General features: G+C 42.5%; 1 protein-coding gene across 1 annotated transcript in view; it reads right to left on the bottom strand.

The window, feature by feature from the left end:
* Positions 1–12,518, bottom strand: part of LOC126235993 (esterase E4-like) — a 64,414-nt gene extending 51,896 nt beyond the window's left edge. The window contains exon 1 of the mRNA XM_049944989.1: positions 12,248–12,518. Within this exon, the coding sequence (XP_049800946.1) occupies positions 12,248–12,490 (243 nt within the window). The 5' untranslated portion in view covers positions 12,491–12,518. The remainder of the gene's footprint in view (positions 1–12,247) is intronic.
* Between the last annotated feature and the right edge of the window lie 906 nt (positions 12,519–13,424).

The raw sequence follows: 13,424 nt of genomic DNA, 5'->3' as shown, positions 1-13,424 counted from the left end.
AATAAGAAAAAAAAGTCAAGTGATCCACAACACAATGAAAATTGGAGTACACAAAGCATTTGGTAGTGGCTACAGCGCAATTGTTTGCTGTGGTTGGTAGTGGCACTTCAGACCCGACCTCTACCGGTATCTTCCCCAACAATGGTTCGAAACACTCCCCACCTAGAACTGCCATGATACAGTGTCAGCATAATACACACCAGAGTCAAAGCGGCGGTCAAAACGTTGGGCAAAGGCTGCTAAAAGTGCACCATAAAAGGCAAAGACCGTTTTGTCTGTTGGTAACGCGATAGCCAATGTTTTTTTTGGGATTCCCAAGAAATAATCCTCATAGACCACGTGGAAAAGGTCAGAACCATAATTGCACCCTACTACGCTTTCTTGTTGGATGGTTTGAAACTTGCATTGACTGAAAAAAAGACCAAGGCTGGCATGTAAAAAAGTGCTCTTCATCAGGATAACGCACCATCCCACACATCAGCAATAACAATGGCGAAAGTGCAATAACTGAACTTTGATTGGATCCTCAGTCACCCTGTTCACCAGACTTAGTCCTAAGTTACTTCTTCCTGTTCCCTAAATTGAAACGTTGGCTTTCTGGGAAGAAATTTTCATCAAAAAAGGAAGTGATAGTTGCAGTCAATGAGTATCTCGTGGAGTTTGACAGAACCTATTTTTCCGGTGAGATGAAAAAGCTAGACCAACTGTATATCCCTCAAAGGAGATTGTCAAAGCATCCTCGTTTATTCAACAAATAATTGAAGCGTTGGCTGCAAGCGCTACTCTGAGATGAAGAGGTTGGCAAAGGAAAAGAACTGTTGACGGCCAGCATAAAATCTGTCAGCAGACTGAGGAAAAAAAGCATCTTGAGTACCTCAAAAGGAAGCTGAAAAGGCTTTCATATTTTTGACTCGAATTTTTACAGTTTTTGTGGATTTTCACAGTGCTTAGTTCTGAAATGAATATCTTGTCGTTAATAAGTGGGTCTTGGGGACTCCAATCGCTGTACTCAACAGGACTTTCCTATGAACGTCTATACAGCTGTTTGCCCCTGGTAAATTTGAATGTATCTTTTTTTTTTTACATGTACGGTGGCTAAATGCTATCAGAATCAATGTTGAACTTCGTAACAATGTTGAATAAAGCCCCGAAAGGGATAAGGGCAACGTAACATACCGCAACAGAACAATACGAGGTGCATTCAAGTTCTAAGGCCTCCGATTTTTTTTCTCCGGACTGGAAAGAGATAGAAACATGCGCATTGTTTTAAAATGAGGCCGCGTCCATTGTCAATACAGTTTAATGAAGGCAGAACATCGTGTGACAACAAACCGAAACAACCTCGGGCTCGCACAAGCCGGTCTGGCGATATGATCGAGAAAGTGGAGAGAATTGTTTTGGGGGATCGCCGAATGACTGTTGAACAGATCGCCTCCAGAGTTGGCATTTCTGTGGGTTCTGTGCACACAATCCTGCATGACGACCTGAAAATGCGAAAAGTGTCATCCAGGTGGGTGCCACGAATGCTGACGGACGACCACATGGCTGCCCGTGTGGCATGTTGCCAAGCAATGTTGACGCGCAACGACAGCATGAATGGGACTTTCTTTTCGTCGGTTGTGACAATGGATGAGACGTGGATGCCATTTTTCAATCCAGAAACAAAGCGCCAGTCAGCTCAATGGAAGCACACAGATTCACCACCACCAAAAAAATTTCGGGTAACCGCCAGTGCTGAAAAAATGATGGTGTCCATGTTCTGGGACAGCGAGGGCGTAATCCTTACCCATTGCGTTCCAAAGGGCACTACGGTAACAGGTGCATCCTACGAAAATGTTTTGAAGAACAAATTTCTTCCTGCACTGCAACAAAAACGTCCGGGAAGGGCTGCGCGTGTGCTGTTTCACCAAGATAACGCACTCGCACATCGAGCTAACGTTACGCAACAGTTTCTTCGCGATAACAAATTTGAAGTGATTCCTCATGCTCCCTACTCACCTGACCCGGCTCATAGTGACTTTTGGCTTTTTCCAACAATGAAAGACACTCTCCGTGGCCGCACATTCACCAGCCGTGCTGCTATTGCCTCAGCGATTTTCCAGTGGTCAAAACAGACTCCTAAAGAAGCCTTCGCCGCTGCCATGGAATCATGGCGTCAGCGTTGTGAAAAATGTGTACGTTTGCAGGGCGATTACGTCGAGAAGTAACGCCAGTTTCATCGATTTCGGGGGAGTAGTTAATTAGAAAAAAAATCGGAGGCCTTAGAACTTGAATGCACCTCGTATTTCGATGCATTGGTAGGACACTGGGAGAATGCAGTCTGCTACAGTTTTCAAATGAGACTACTCACAAAACACTCCAGTGTGTGGGATCCACAACAAACAAAACTAACAGGGGATGTCGAAACGCATAGATAAGACGGCAACACAAATGGTCAAAGGCGTATTTGACCCAAAGGAGACTGTCAGGGAAATGCTAAAAAATTGGAACTGGCAGAGGCTGAAGATAAATGTTAACTGTCCCACGAACAATGAAGAAAAGACATTTTTAGATGTTTAACACCAAGCAGCTATTTATTTACTGGCTGATTAGTTTTCGCGGGTCACATATTTTGTATTAGGATATCTTACATGTGAACAGTTCTGTTTATGTTTTCTCACTTAAATGTATCTCAGATCTTCATTATCCAGCATGATGTGACCCATGTGCCAACGATATTTTATATACAATGGAAAATTTGTTCTCAGTAGATTACACTGTGTGCCACGGTGGATTATTTATCGTAGGTTTTTATCGTAATTTTGTAAGTTTGTAATAAAACTATGATAAGTAGGCCAGCGTGACACATGGTGTAATCCAGTGAGAACAAATTCTCCACCGTACATAAAGTATCGTTGTCATGTGAATTCAGTCGCGCTGGATAAAGAAGATGTGAGCAACATTGAAGTCTGATGACGTAAACAGAACTGCCCACACCAAACATCCTAAATACACAGTACTAGTCAACCAGTAAATAAATAGCGGTGTTAAACATTTAAAAATGTCTTTTCTTCAATATTAGAAAGCTGCAGTACACGAGGTACTCAAACGTTTTATCCCAGGAAAGCCTACTTACCAAGTTTCTGGAATCATTATCAAGTAAAAAATATTAAGAATGTCCTATGCTCCCTACACATCGGCTGCGACGACAGGATAAGGCTAACAACAGTGGACACCGAGGGTTTTACACAGTCATTCTTCCCTAGGTCCGTGCGCGAATAGAATGGGAAGAAACTCTTAACTCGTGGTACAGTGGTAAGCACCCTTTCCCGTGCACATCACGCTGATTTGCAGAGCACTTACGTAGATGTAGATGTGCCGCGCGCTCATTGATTCCATCCCATTCTGGTTCTTCCAGTCTTGCTGGATGTGTGGTTCAAATGGCTCTAAGCACTAAGGGACTTAACATCTGAGGTCATCAGTCCCCTTGACTTAGAACTACTTAGACCTAACTAACCTAAGGACATCACACACATCCATGCCTGAGGCAGGATTCGAACCTGAGACCGTAGCAGCAGCGCGGTTCCGGACTGAAGTGCCTAAAACCGCACGGTCACAGAGGCCGGCTGCGGGGTGCGTACCTAAGCAATCCAGTCGAGACGAAAATGTGCCTCTGCTGTCGATCTTAGAGCAATAGCTGCGGTAGCGGCAAGTATCGTTGACAATGAGTGTTAAATTCTTTACTATAGATAAGTGGTCACCTGGTGTTTTTCCTTTTTTTCTTTCTTTTTTTTCCCTATCGACTAAATAACGCGCATAGTGGACACGGGATGGCAACTGTTTGGCTCAACCCCCACCCCTTGAGATAAAAATCTCCCCGAACACAACTCGCATCGCCGGCCGATGTGGCCAAGCAGTTCTGGCGCTTCAGTCTGGAACCGCGTGACCACTACGGTCGCAGGTTCGAATCCTGCCTCGGGCATGGATGTGTGTGATGTCCTTAGGTTAGTTAGGTTTAAGTAGTTCTAAGTTCTAGGGGACTGATGACCTCAGATGTTAAGTCCCATAGCGCTCAGAGCCATTTGAACCATTTGATCAACTCGCATCCTTCTCCGAGATACAGACACATCACTGCAGTAACAGCTTGAAGAAAGCCATAATGTGAAATGAATATTGACTTGTACCTAAGAGTCATTTGTCATTAAGTAAAATGTCCCTCCAGCTCAGATCTTGGTTATGCTCTAGATTGTTACTCAGTCCCAATTACGTCTCCTTTCACTACCATCTAAGACGTGGCATTCTTTTGGGGGTGATTCTTCTGAGGCCAGAAACCATTTTATCTGGAAGAAGAAGGCCACCAGGCAACGTCTGGAATCTTGTAGGTCTTATTGTAACCAGCTAAATACACTAACGGTCCCATTTCTCTCTATACAAATTATACTTAGTTTTTCTGAAAATTAAAAATTATAACAAGTACAGTCTATGGTACTCTGCGCAGCAGCACAATTCTCGTGAGGCACTGGAGATAGGTATACTTTCCACTAAACTTAAAAAAAAAGATAAATAAAAAAAAAACAGAATGCTTACAAATACCGGTGTATTGTAATAAAGCTATTAGTACATCACCTTTAAAGCCACATCACACATACTTTAACCACTAGCAGTGCCCCTATGCTTATGCGTCAGGTATTTGACTGTGTAAATTTTAGTAAATAACAGGTAACACTATACAAATGGTAACCATGTTTTTCTGACGTGTCAATCTCCTCTTTAAAAGTAGTTTTGAAAATATACACGAAGACATCAACAGCAAGTACATGCTTCAAGATTGATGAATAAATAAACAAATATTAACGAAGATGAGCGCAGTCGGAAGTGAAAGAATACATAAAGCATTTTATTTCGCAATAATTACGATTCTAAATCAGATTTCTACAGATGAAACAATACGTTTGGTAACACTATATACATATTGTAATGTCGGGCCAAAACAGTCAATACCATCTCCGAATGTCGCAACGACTGGAATCTCCAAGTATGGCAACAATTGGAGTCTTCGGATCTGCCAACAAGAGGAAATAAGACTACGATGACTCTCCAGCATTTGACAATGCTTATGTTGGTAGCAAAGACTGTTTAAAGGGTTATCTTGAGACTAAAATTGAAATATTTTTCATAATATTTTCTGCTAGTTAAATATCGGTGCAATGACTAATAAAGAACATACTATGTCAGACGCGGTATTTCAACGTCATAAGGGTATTTTAATTGCAATTCGAGTCCAACGAAAAATGCACTTCCTACCTGACGACGTTTTAAAGAGCTACCAAAATCGCCCAGTTGTTTTGTTAGATTTCGTAAACTAAAATGGCAGTAAATGATATGCTGTAGGTATGCAACGGAAACAGGTATATTCTATATGTCTAGCAAGTCATCGACTTTACTCAGTATTCACATGTCCGCCTGCTTAGCTGGGTGGTAACATGCTTGCCTCCCATGCACTGGGCCCGGGTTCGATTCCCGGCCGGGTCAGAGATTCTCTCCGCTCGTGGACTGAGTGTTGCTTTGTCCTCACCATCAATCCATCCTCATCACCCGCCGTAAGTCGCCCAATGTGGCGCTGAATGAAATAAGACTTGCACTTAGCGGCCGAACCCGAATGGGACATAACGGCCAAAAATGTCATACGATCATTTCATTTCATTTCAGTATACAGATGAACAGTATACATTCACATACAATAGGCTTCATGTATTTTGTCTGGGACATATCGTGGCAGAGTTCCCGCCCCTGTTTCTGACCAAGATTTTCGGGAAGTTTTCCTTGGCTGTAAGGTTAATTGTTGTTGATGTTGTGGTCTTCAGTCCTGAGACTGAGGCTACTCAATCCTGTGGAAGCTTCTTCATCTCCCAGTACCTACTGCAGCCTACATCCTTCTGAATCTGCTTAGTGTGTTCATTTCTTGGTCTCCCTCTACGATTTTTACCCTCCACGCTGCCCTCCAGTACTAAATTGGTGATTCCTTGATGCCCCAGAACGTGTCCTACCAACCGATCCCTTCTTCTAGTCAAGTTGTGCCACAGACTCCTCTTCTCCCCAATTCTATTCAATACCTCCTCATTAGTTATGTGATCTACCCATCTAATCTTCAGCATTCTTCTGTAGCACCACGTTTCAAAAGCTTCTATTCTGTTCTTGTCTAAACTATTTATCGTCCATGTTTCACTTCCATACATGGCTACACCCCATTCAAATACTTTCAGAAACGACTTCCTGACAAATCAATACTCGATGTTAAAAAATTTTTCTTCTTCAGAAACGCTTTCCATGCCATTGCCAGTCTACATTTTACATCGTCTCTACTTCGACCATCATCAGTTATTTTGCTCTCAAAATAGCAAAACTCCTTTACTACTTTAAGTGTCTCATTTCCTAATCTAATTCCCTCAGCATCACCCGACTTAATTCGACTACATTCCATTATCCTCGTTTTGCTTCTGTTTATGTTCATCTTATACCCTCCTTTCAAGACACTATCCATTCCGTTGAACTGCTGTTCCAAGTCCTTTGCTGTCTCTGACAGAATTACAATGTCATCGGCGAACCTCAAAGTTTTTATTTCTTCTCCATGGATTTTAATACCTACTCCAAACTTTTCTTTAGTTTCCTTTACTGCTTGCTCAATATACAGATTGAATAGCATCGGGGATAGGCTACAAACCTGTCTCACTCCCTTCCCAACCACTGCTTCCCTTTCATGCCCCTCGACTCTTATAACTGCCATCTGGTTTCTGTACAAATTGTAAATAGCCTTTCGCTCCCTGTATTTTACTCCTGCCACCTTCAGAATTTGAAAGAGAGTATTACAGTCAACACTGTCAAAAGCTTTCTCTAAGTCTACAAATGCTAGAAACGTAGGTTTGTCTTTCCTTAATCTTTCTTCTAAGATAACTCGTAGGGTCAGTATTGCCTCACGTGTTCCAACATTTCTACGGAATCCAAACTGATCTTCCACGAGGTCGGCTTCTACTAGTTTTTCCATTCGTCTGTAAAGAATTCGCGTTAGTATTTTGCAGCTGTGGCTTATTAAACTGATAGTTCGGTAATTTTCACATCTGTCAACACCTGCTTTCTTTGGGATTGGAATTATTATATTCTTCTTGAAGTCTGAGGGTATTTCGCCTGTCTCATACATCTTGCTCAACAGATGGTAGAGATTTGTGAGGACTGGCTCTCCTAAGGCCGTCAGTAGTTCTATTGGAATGTTGTCTACTCCCGGGGCCTTGTTTCGACTTAAGTCTTTCAGTGCTCTGTCAAACTATTCACGCAGTATCATATCTTCCATTTCATCTTCATCTACATCCTCTTCCATTTCCATAATATTGTCCTCAAGAACATCGCCCCTGTATAGACCCTCCATATACTCCTTCCACCTTTCTGCTTTCCCTTCTTTGCTTAGAACTGGGTTTCCATCAGAGCTCTTGACATTCATGCAAGTGGTTCTCTTTTCTCCAAAGGTCTCTTTAATTTTCCTATAGGCAGTATATATTTTACCCCTCGTGAGATAAGCCTCTACATCCTTACATTTATCCTCTAGGCATCCCTGCTTAGCCATTTTGCACTTCCTGTCGATCTCATTTTTGAGACGTTTGTATTCCTTTTTGCCTGCTTCACTTACTTCATTTTTGTATTTTCTCCTTTCATCAATTAAATTCAGTATCTCTTCTGTTACCCAAGGATTTCTACTAGCCCTCGCCTTTTTACCTACTTGATCCTCTGCTGCCTTCACTATTTCATTCCTTAAAGCTACCCATTCTTCTTCTACTGTATTTCTTTCCCCCATTCCTGTCAATTGTTCTCTTATGCTCTCCCTGAAACTCTGTACAACCTATGGTTCTTTCAGTTTATCCAGGTCCCATCTCCTTAAATTCCTACCTTTTTGCAGTTTCTTCAGTTTTAATCTACAGTTCATAACCAATAGATTGTGGTCAGAGTCCACATCTGCCCCTGGAAATGTCTTACAGTTTAAAATCTGGTTCCTAAATCTCTGTCTTACCATTATATAATCTATCTGAAACCTTCTAGTATCTCCAGGGTTCTTCCATGTATACAACCTTCTTTCATGATTCTTTAACCAAGTGTTAGCTATGATTAAGTTATGCTCTGTGCAAAATTCTACCAGGTGGCTTCCTCTTTCATTTCTTAGCACCAATCCATATTCACCTACTAAGTTTCCTTCTCTTCCTTTTCCTACTGTCGAATTCCAGTCACCCATGACGATTAAATTTTCGTCTCCCTTCACTACCTGAATAATTTATTTTATTTCATCATACATTTCATCAATTTCTTCATCATCTGCAGAGCTAGTTGGCATATAAACTTGGACTACTGTAGTAGGCGTGGGCTTCGTGTCTATCTTGACCACAATAATGCGTTCACTATGCTGTTTGTAGTAGCTTACCCGCACTCCAATTTTTTTATTCATTATTAAACCTACTCCTGCATTACCCCTATTTGATTTTGTATTTATAACCCTGTATTCACCTGACCAAAAGTCTGGTTCCTCCTGCCACCGAACTTCACTCATTCCCACTATATCTAACTTTAAACTATCCATTTCCCTTTTTAAATTTTCTAACCTACCTGCCCGATTAAGGGATCTGACATTCCACGCTCCGATCCGTAGAACGCCAGTTTTCTTTCTCCTGATAACGACGTTCTCTTGAGTAGTCCCCGTCTGGAGATCCGAATGGGGGACTATTTTACCTCCGGAATATTTTACCCAAGAGGACGCCATCATCATTTAATCATACAGTAAAGCTGGATGCCCTCCGGAAAAAATTATTAATTACGAAAACGGAAATCCCCACCCAGAAGCTCGCAGTTGGGACTCCCTCTCTCCCACTACCTGCTCGCCTGCTATTTGGTTGGAAAGACCTTGACTCTATGACTGGTCATAACTCGAATTGCCCGGTCTACCTTTAGGAGCGGGGGATTTTCGTCAACTGATTTCCTAATATGGCTTCTGATCGGCCATGTAAACACCCCAATATCGATTTGGAAATGCGGTTCTAGCTACCATATTTACCTTTCCATAGTCGATTTTCACTCCCATGTAAACGGCCAACAACTTTTGAAATGTGGTTGCCTAATCAAGTTTCGTCTTGCTTTTCAAAATTGCGGCTAGTATGGTAGGAGTCACGTTTTGTGCAGCAAAAGGAAAAACAAAATATCTAATCGAGGAAGAAGTCATCCATCTCCTATTATCAACTGAAGAGAAGCAGCCATCCTGCTGACTAAACCGGAAACCGGAGCAGCTGATCACCAGAAGCCATTCGTGTTAACAAGAGACGATCGGAAAATTGGTATTTGTACAACACTTTCCAGATGGAAATACCGAACAACTGTGAGAACTCGCAAGTTGTGAAGCCAGAGAGAAGCGGCGAAAGTCGCTGTTTTGTGTTGTAGTTACAACTTTTTGGATATAAAAAACTCATTGTGCTATGTGATGGTTACGAGATTGTTATTTACGCACACAGAAATCATACTGTTTGTTACTAATCTGCGTTTTTGTGAGTTTGCCGCAAAGTAATATACGTTACGCAGTTTCATTACAGTTAGAAAGTATTGTGTACCAAAAAGTAGTGCAGACTATACAGCAGGAAGCAAGATTCATGTATTCATGTTTACTGCAGATGATATAATAAGTCAGAAATGACTCCATTCAATTCCAAGGTAGGATTTCGCGGTTACTAATTGTTCAGTTTTGTTTTGAACGTAATTTATTGTTTGCCGGAACACCTGGCTTGAATACATTACGGTTAATGTACTTCACTGCCATTTTTTCTGTTGTGTCACGTGCATCTCAAATCTAGCGATGTTATCAGGCAATTATTTGCCACAGACGAGAAAACCATAGCAGCTCCACTTTCAAAATACGACCTGATTCTAATGCTGTTCCAGGCAATTTACCGATCTGTCCATGCTACCTGTCTTCATCTGCAGGACTATCCAGGAAGAAACCAGGAGAAAAAACACATCGGAGGCAGCAGTATTGCAGAAAAACATCAAGACGAGTGTAGCCAGCCATAATGAGTATTTAAAAATAATTACATACAATAGCCTTCAAGAACTGAAAGATAAAGTTAACGTAATATCTTTACAGGAGAATTCGGGAAAATAGCGAAAGAAGAGCGTATTATTTTTATGTACATCGATATATCTGTGCAGTCCCATTACAGAGTGTACACTGTGACTGATAATCATTTGAAAGTGTACCTCTGCTCGAAAGGAGTTCCATTAAACAAAATTCTAGTCACTGAATTTGTAATGCGAATTTCTACTGGTAACAGAAAATTGTGTAAGTACAACCGACTGTGATGTGAATGTCTCCGTGTTATTGTATACAAATATTGTTTAGAAGTGTATGAATGTTTTATTAAACGACCACTATACATTTAAAAACGCCCCAGATGCTCCTAACAGTTCATACGCACGAAAGTAAAGTATTTTTTTTCAAGGACGTTAGTAGTTTTGTTTGCAAACGTGCCTGTCATGTTGTATATGCTATACACGAAATAAATCGAAGTTATGCTTTCTTAATTACTTTTGTCTCACTTCCACATAGACAATTCATATATATTTTCTCTGTTCACTAATCTCATTCAAGTATCAACTCAAAAATCGCTCATTTTAAAGAGCCACACAGTTATTTTGGTGCTGGCTGCTGTATATTACGACCGCCCTTGGCTATGACGTCACGATATGGTTGTTTGGCCTTGTCTTTTGGTGGTGTTAATTTGACTGAGTCAGCAATGTCAATTCAGGCTTTAACACGTAAAGGCGACATCTACATCTACATCTACGTGATTACTCTGCTATTCACAATAAAGTGCCTGGCAGAGGATTCAATGAAGCACCTTCATGCTGTCTCTCTACCGTTCCAATCTCGAACGGCACGCGGGAAAAACGAGCTCTTAAATTTTTCCGTGCGAGCGCTGATTTCTCTTATTTTATCGTGATGATCATTTCTCCCTATGTAGGTGGGTGCCAACACAATGTTTTCGCGATCGGAGGAGAAAACTGGTGATTGAAATTTCATGAGAAGTTCCCGTCGCAACGAAAAACGCCTTTCTTTTAATGATTGCCACTCCAATTCACGTATCATGTCTGTGACACTATCTCGCGATAATACAAAACGAGCCGCTCTTCTTTGTACTTTTTCGATGTCATCAGTCAGTCCCACCTAATGCGGATCCCACACCGCACAGCAGTACTCCAGCATAGGGCGGACAAGCGTAGTGTAAGCAGTCTCTTTGGTAGACCTGTAGCACCTCCTAAGTGTTCTGCCAGTGAATCGCAGTCTGTGATTTGCTCTACCCACAATATTATCTATGAGATCGTTCCAATTTAGGTTATTTGTAATTGTAATCCCTAAGTATTTAGCTGAATTTACAGCCCTCAGATTTGTGTGACTTATCGCGTAATCGAAATTTAGCGGATTTCTTTTAGTACTGATGTGAACAACTTCGCACTTCTCATTATTCAGGGTCAATTGCCACTTTTTGCACCATACAGATATCTTATCTAAATCATTTTGCAAGCCGTTTTGATCATCTAATGAGTTTACAAGACGGTAAATGACAGCATCATCTGCAAACAATCTAACACGGCTACTCACATTGTCTCCTATGTCGTTAATATAGATCAGGAACAATAGAGGGACTATAACACTTCCTTGGGGAACGCCGGATATTACTTCTGATTTACTCGATGGCTTTCCGTCTATTACTACGAACTGTCACCTTTCTGACAGGAAATCACGAATCCAGTCGCACAACTGAGGCGATACTCCGTAGACACGCAGTTTCATTAGAAGACGCTTGTGAGGAACGGTGTCGAAAAAAAATAAAATAAAATAAAATAAAAAATAAAAATAAAAACAGTTCCCGGAAATCGTTTTTCGTCTTCAAAAATGTTCAAACGTGTGTGAAACCTTATGGGACTTAACTGCTAAGGTCATCAGTCCCTAAGCTTACACACTACTTAACCTAAATTATCCTAAGGACAAACACACACACAAATACCCGAGGGAGGACTCGAACCTCCGCCGGGACCAGCCGCACAGTCCAAGACTGCACCGCCTGAGACCGCTCGGTTAATCCCACGCGGCTTTTCGTCTTCCGGGGGATGTGTACACGTAGCGTCAATGAGCAACATCTCAAGCTGAAAGAAGTCGCGCGCTTGTGTGTGCGTGGAAAGAGCGTACCTTGAAGCGGAGCTCCCCCACGGGAGGCTGTGCGTAACGCACTCCGCGGAAGGAGTAAATGGTTCGGCCGTCGAGCGAGCGCAGCAGGCTTCCCCGGAGCCGGCCCTGCGGCGTCTGCACCTCGGGAAACTCTGACGCCGGCGTCGACGGCGCGTGGGTGGGCCTCTTCCTGCCCCCGTAGCCGGCCACCGCCCCCGCGAGGCACAGCAAGACGGCCGCCAGCAGTTGCGCGTTCCTCCTCATGGCTGCTCAGACACTCGACTGCCCCCGCTGCCGACGCCCGCTGCTTAAGTAGCCACCGGCAGGCGCGCGCACCAGCCGCTTCCAGGAACGACGCGCCACTCTTCAGCGACGCGATACTGCACGCAATTCTGCCTGGCGATGACGATCTACAAAGGCGCAGTGTTGCTGTCACGCGGAATGGCCTCGTGAATTTCCTCAAACCGTTCAGCCAGTAGTTGGTGTTTCTCTTATCTCCGCCTTCCAAGCGAGGAACGAGAAATACGACGACTAATAAGTAACACAAGAATACAACCTGTCACAAAGGCGCAGTGTTGTTGTCACGCGGAATGGCCTCGAGAATTTCCTCAAACCGTTCAGCCAGTAATTGGTGTTTCTCTTATCTCCGCCTTCCAAGCGAGGAACGAGAAATACGACGACTAATAAGTAACACAAGAATACAACATGTCACGCTTTACAAAAAATGACAGAATTGTTCCTGTCAACTGGAATTTCACAAAGAAAGCAGATTTCACTTAAGCGAAGGTCACAAAATCTTTAGAAAATACAGAGAACAGAGCGTAAGTTACAGACATAGAACAAGAGGCACAGGAAGTTCAGTTATTATAGAATACCATCTACACTACTGGCCATTAAAACTGCTACACCACGAAGATGATGTGCTACAGGCGCGAAATTTAACCGACGGGAAGAAGATGCTGTGATATGCAAATGATTAGCTTTTTAGAGCATTCACACAAAGCTGGCGCCGGTGGCGATACCTACAACGTGCTGACATGAGGAAAGTTTCCAACCGATTTCTCATACACAAACAGCAGTTGACCGGCGTTGCCTGGTGAAACGTTGTTGTGATGCCTCGTGTAAGGAGGAGAAATGTGTACCATCACGTTTCCGACTTTGATAAAGGTCGGATTGTAGCCTATCGCGATTGCGGTTT

The sequence above is a fragment of the Schistocerca nitens genome, chromosome 2, assembly GCF_023898315.1.
Source record: "Schistocerca nitens isolate TAMUIC-IGC-003100 chromosome 2, iqSchNite1.1, whole genome shotgun sequence".
In the NCBI taxonomy this organism is placed as follows: domain Eukaryota; kingdom Metazoa; phylum Arthropoda; class Insecta; order Orthoptera; family Acrididae; genus Schistocerca; species Schistocerca nitens.
Note: the sequence above shows the minus strand (reverse complement) of the source record. Positions and strands in the feature narration are given on the sequence as shown.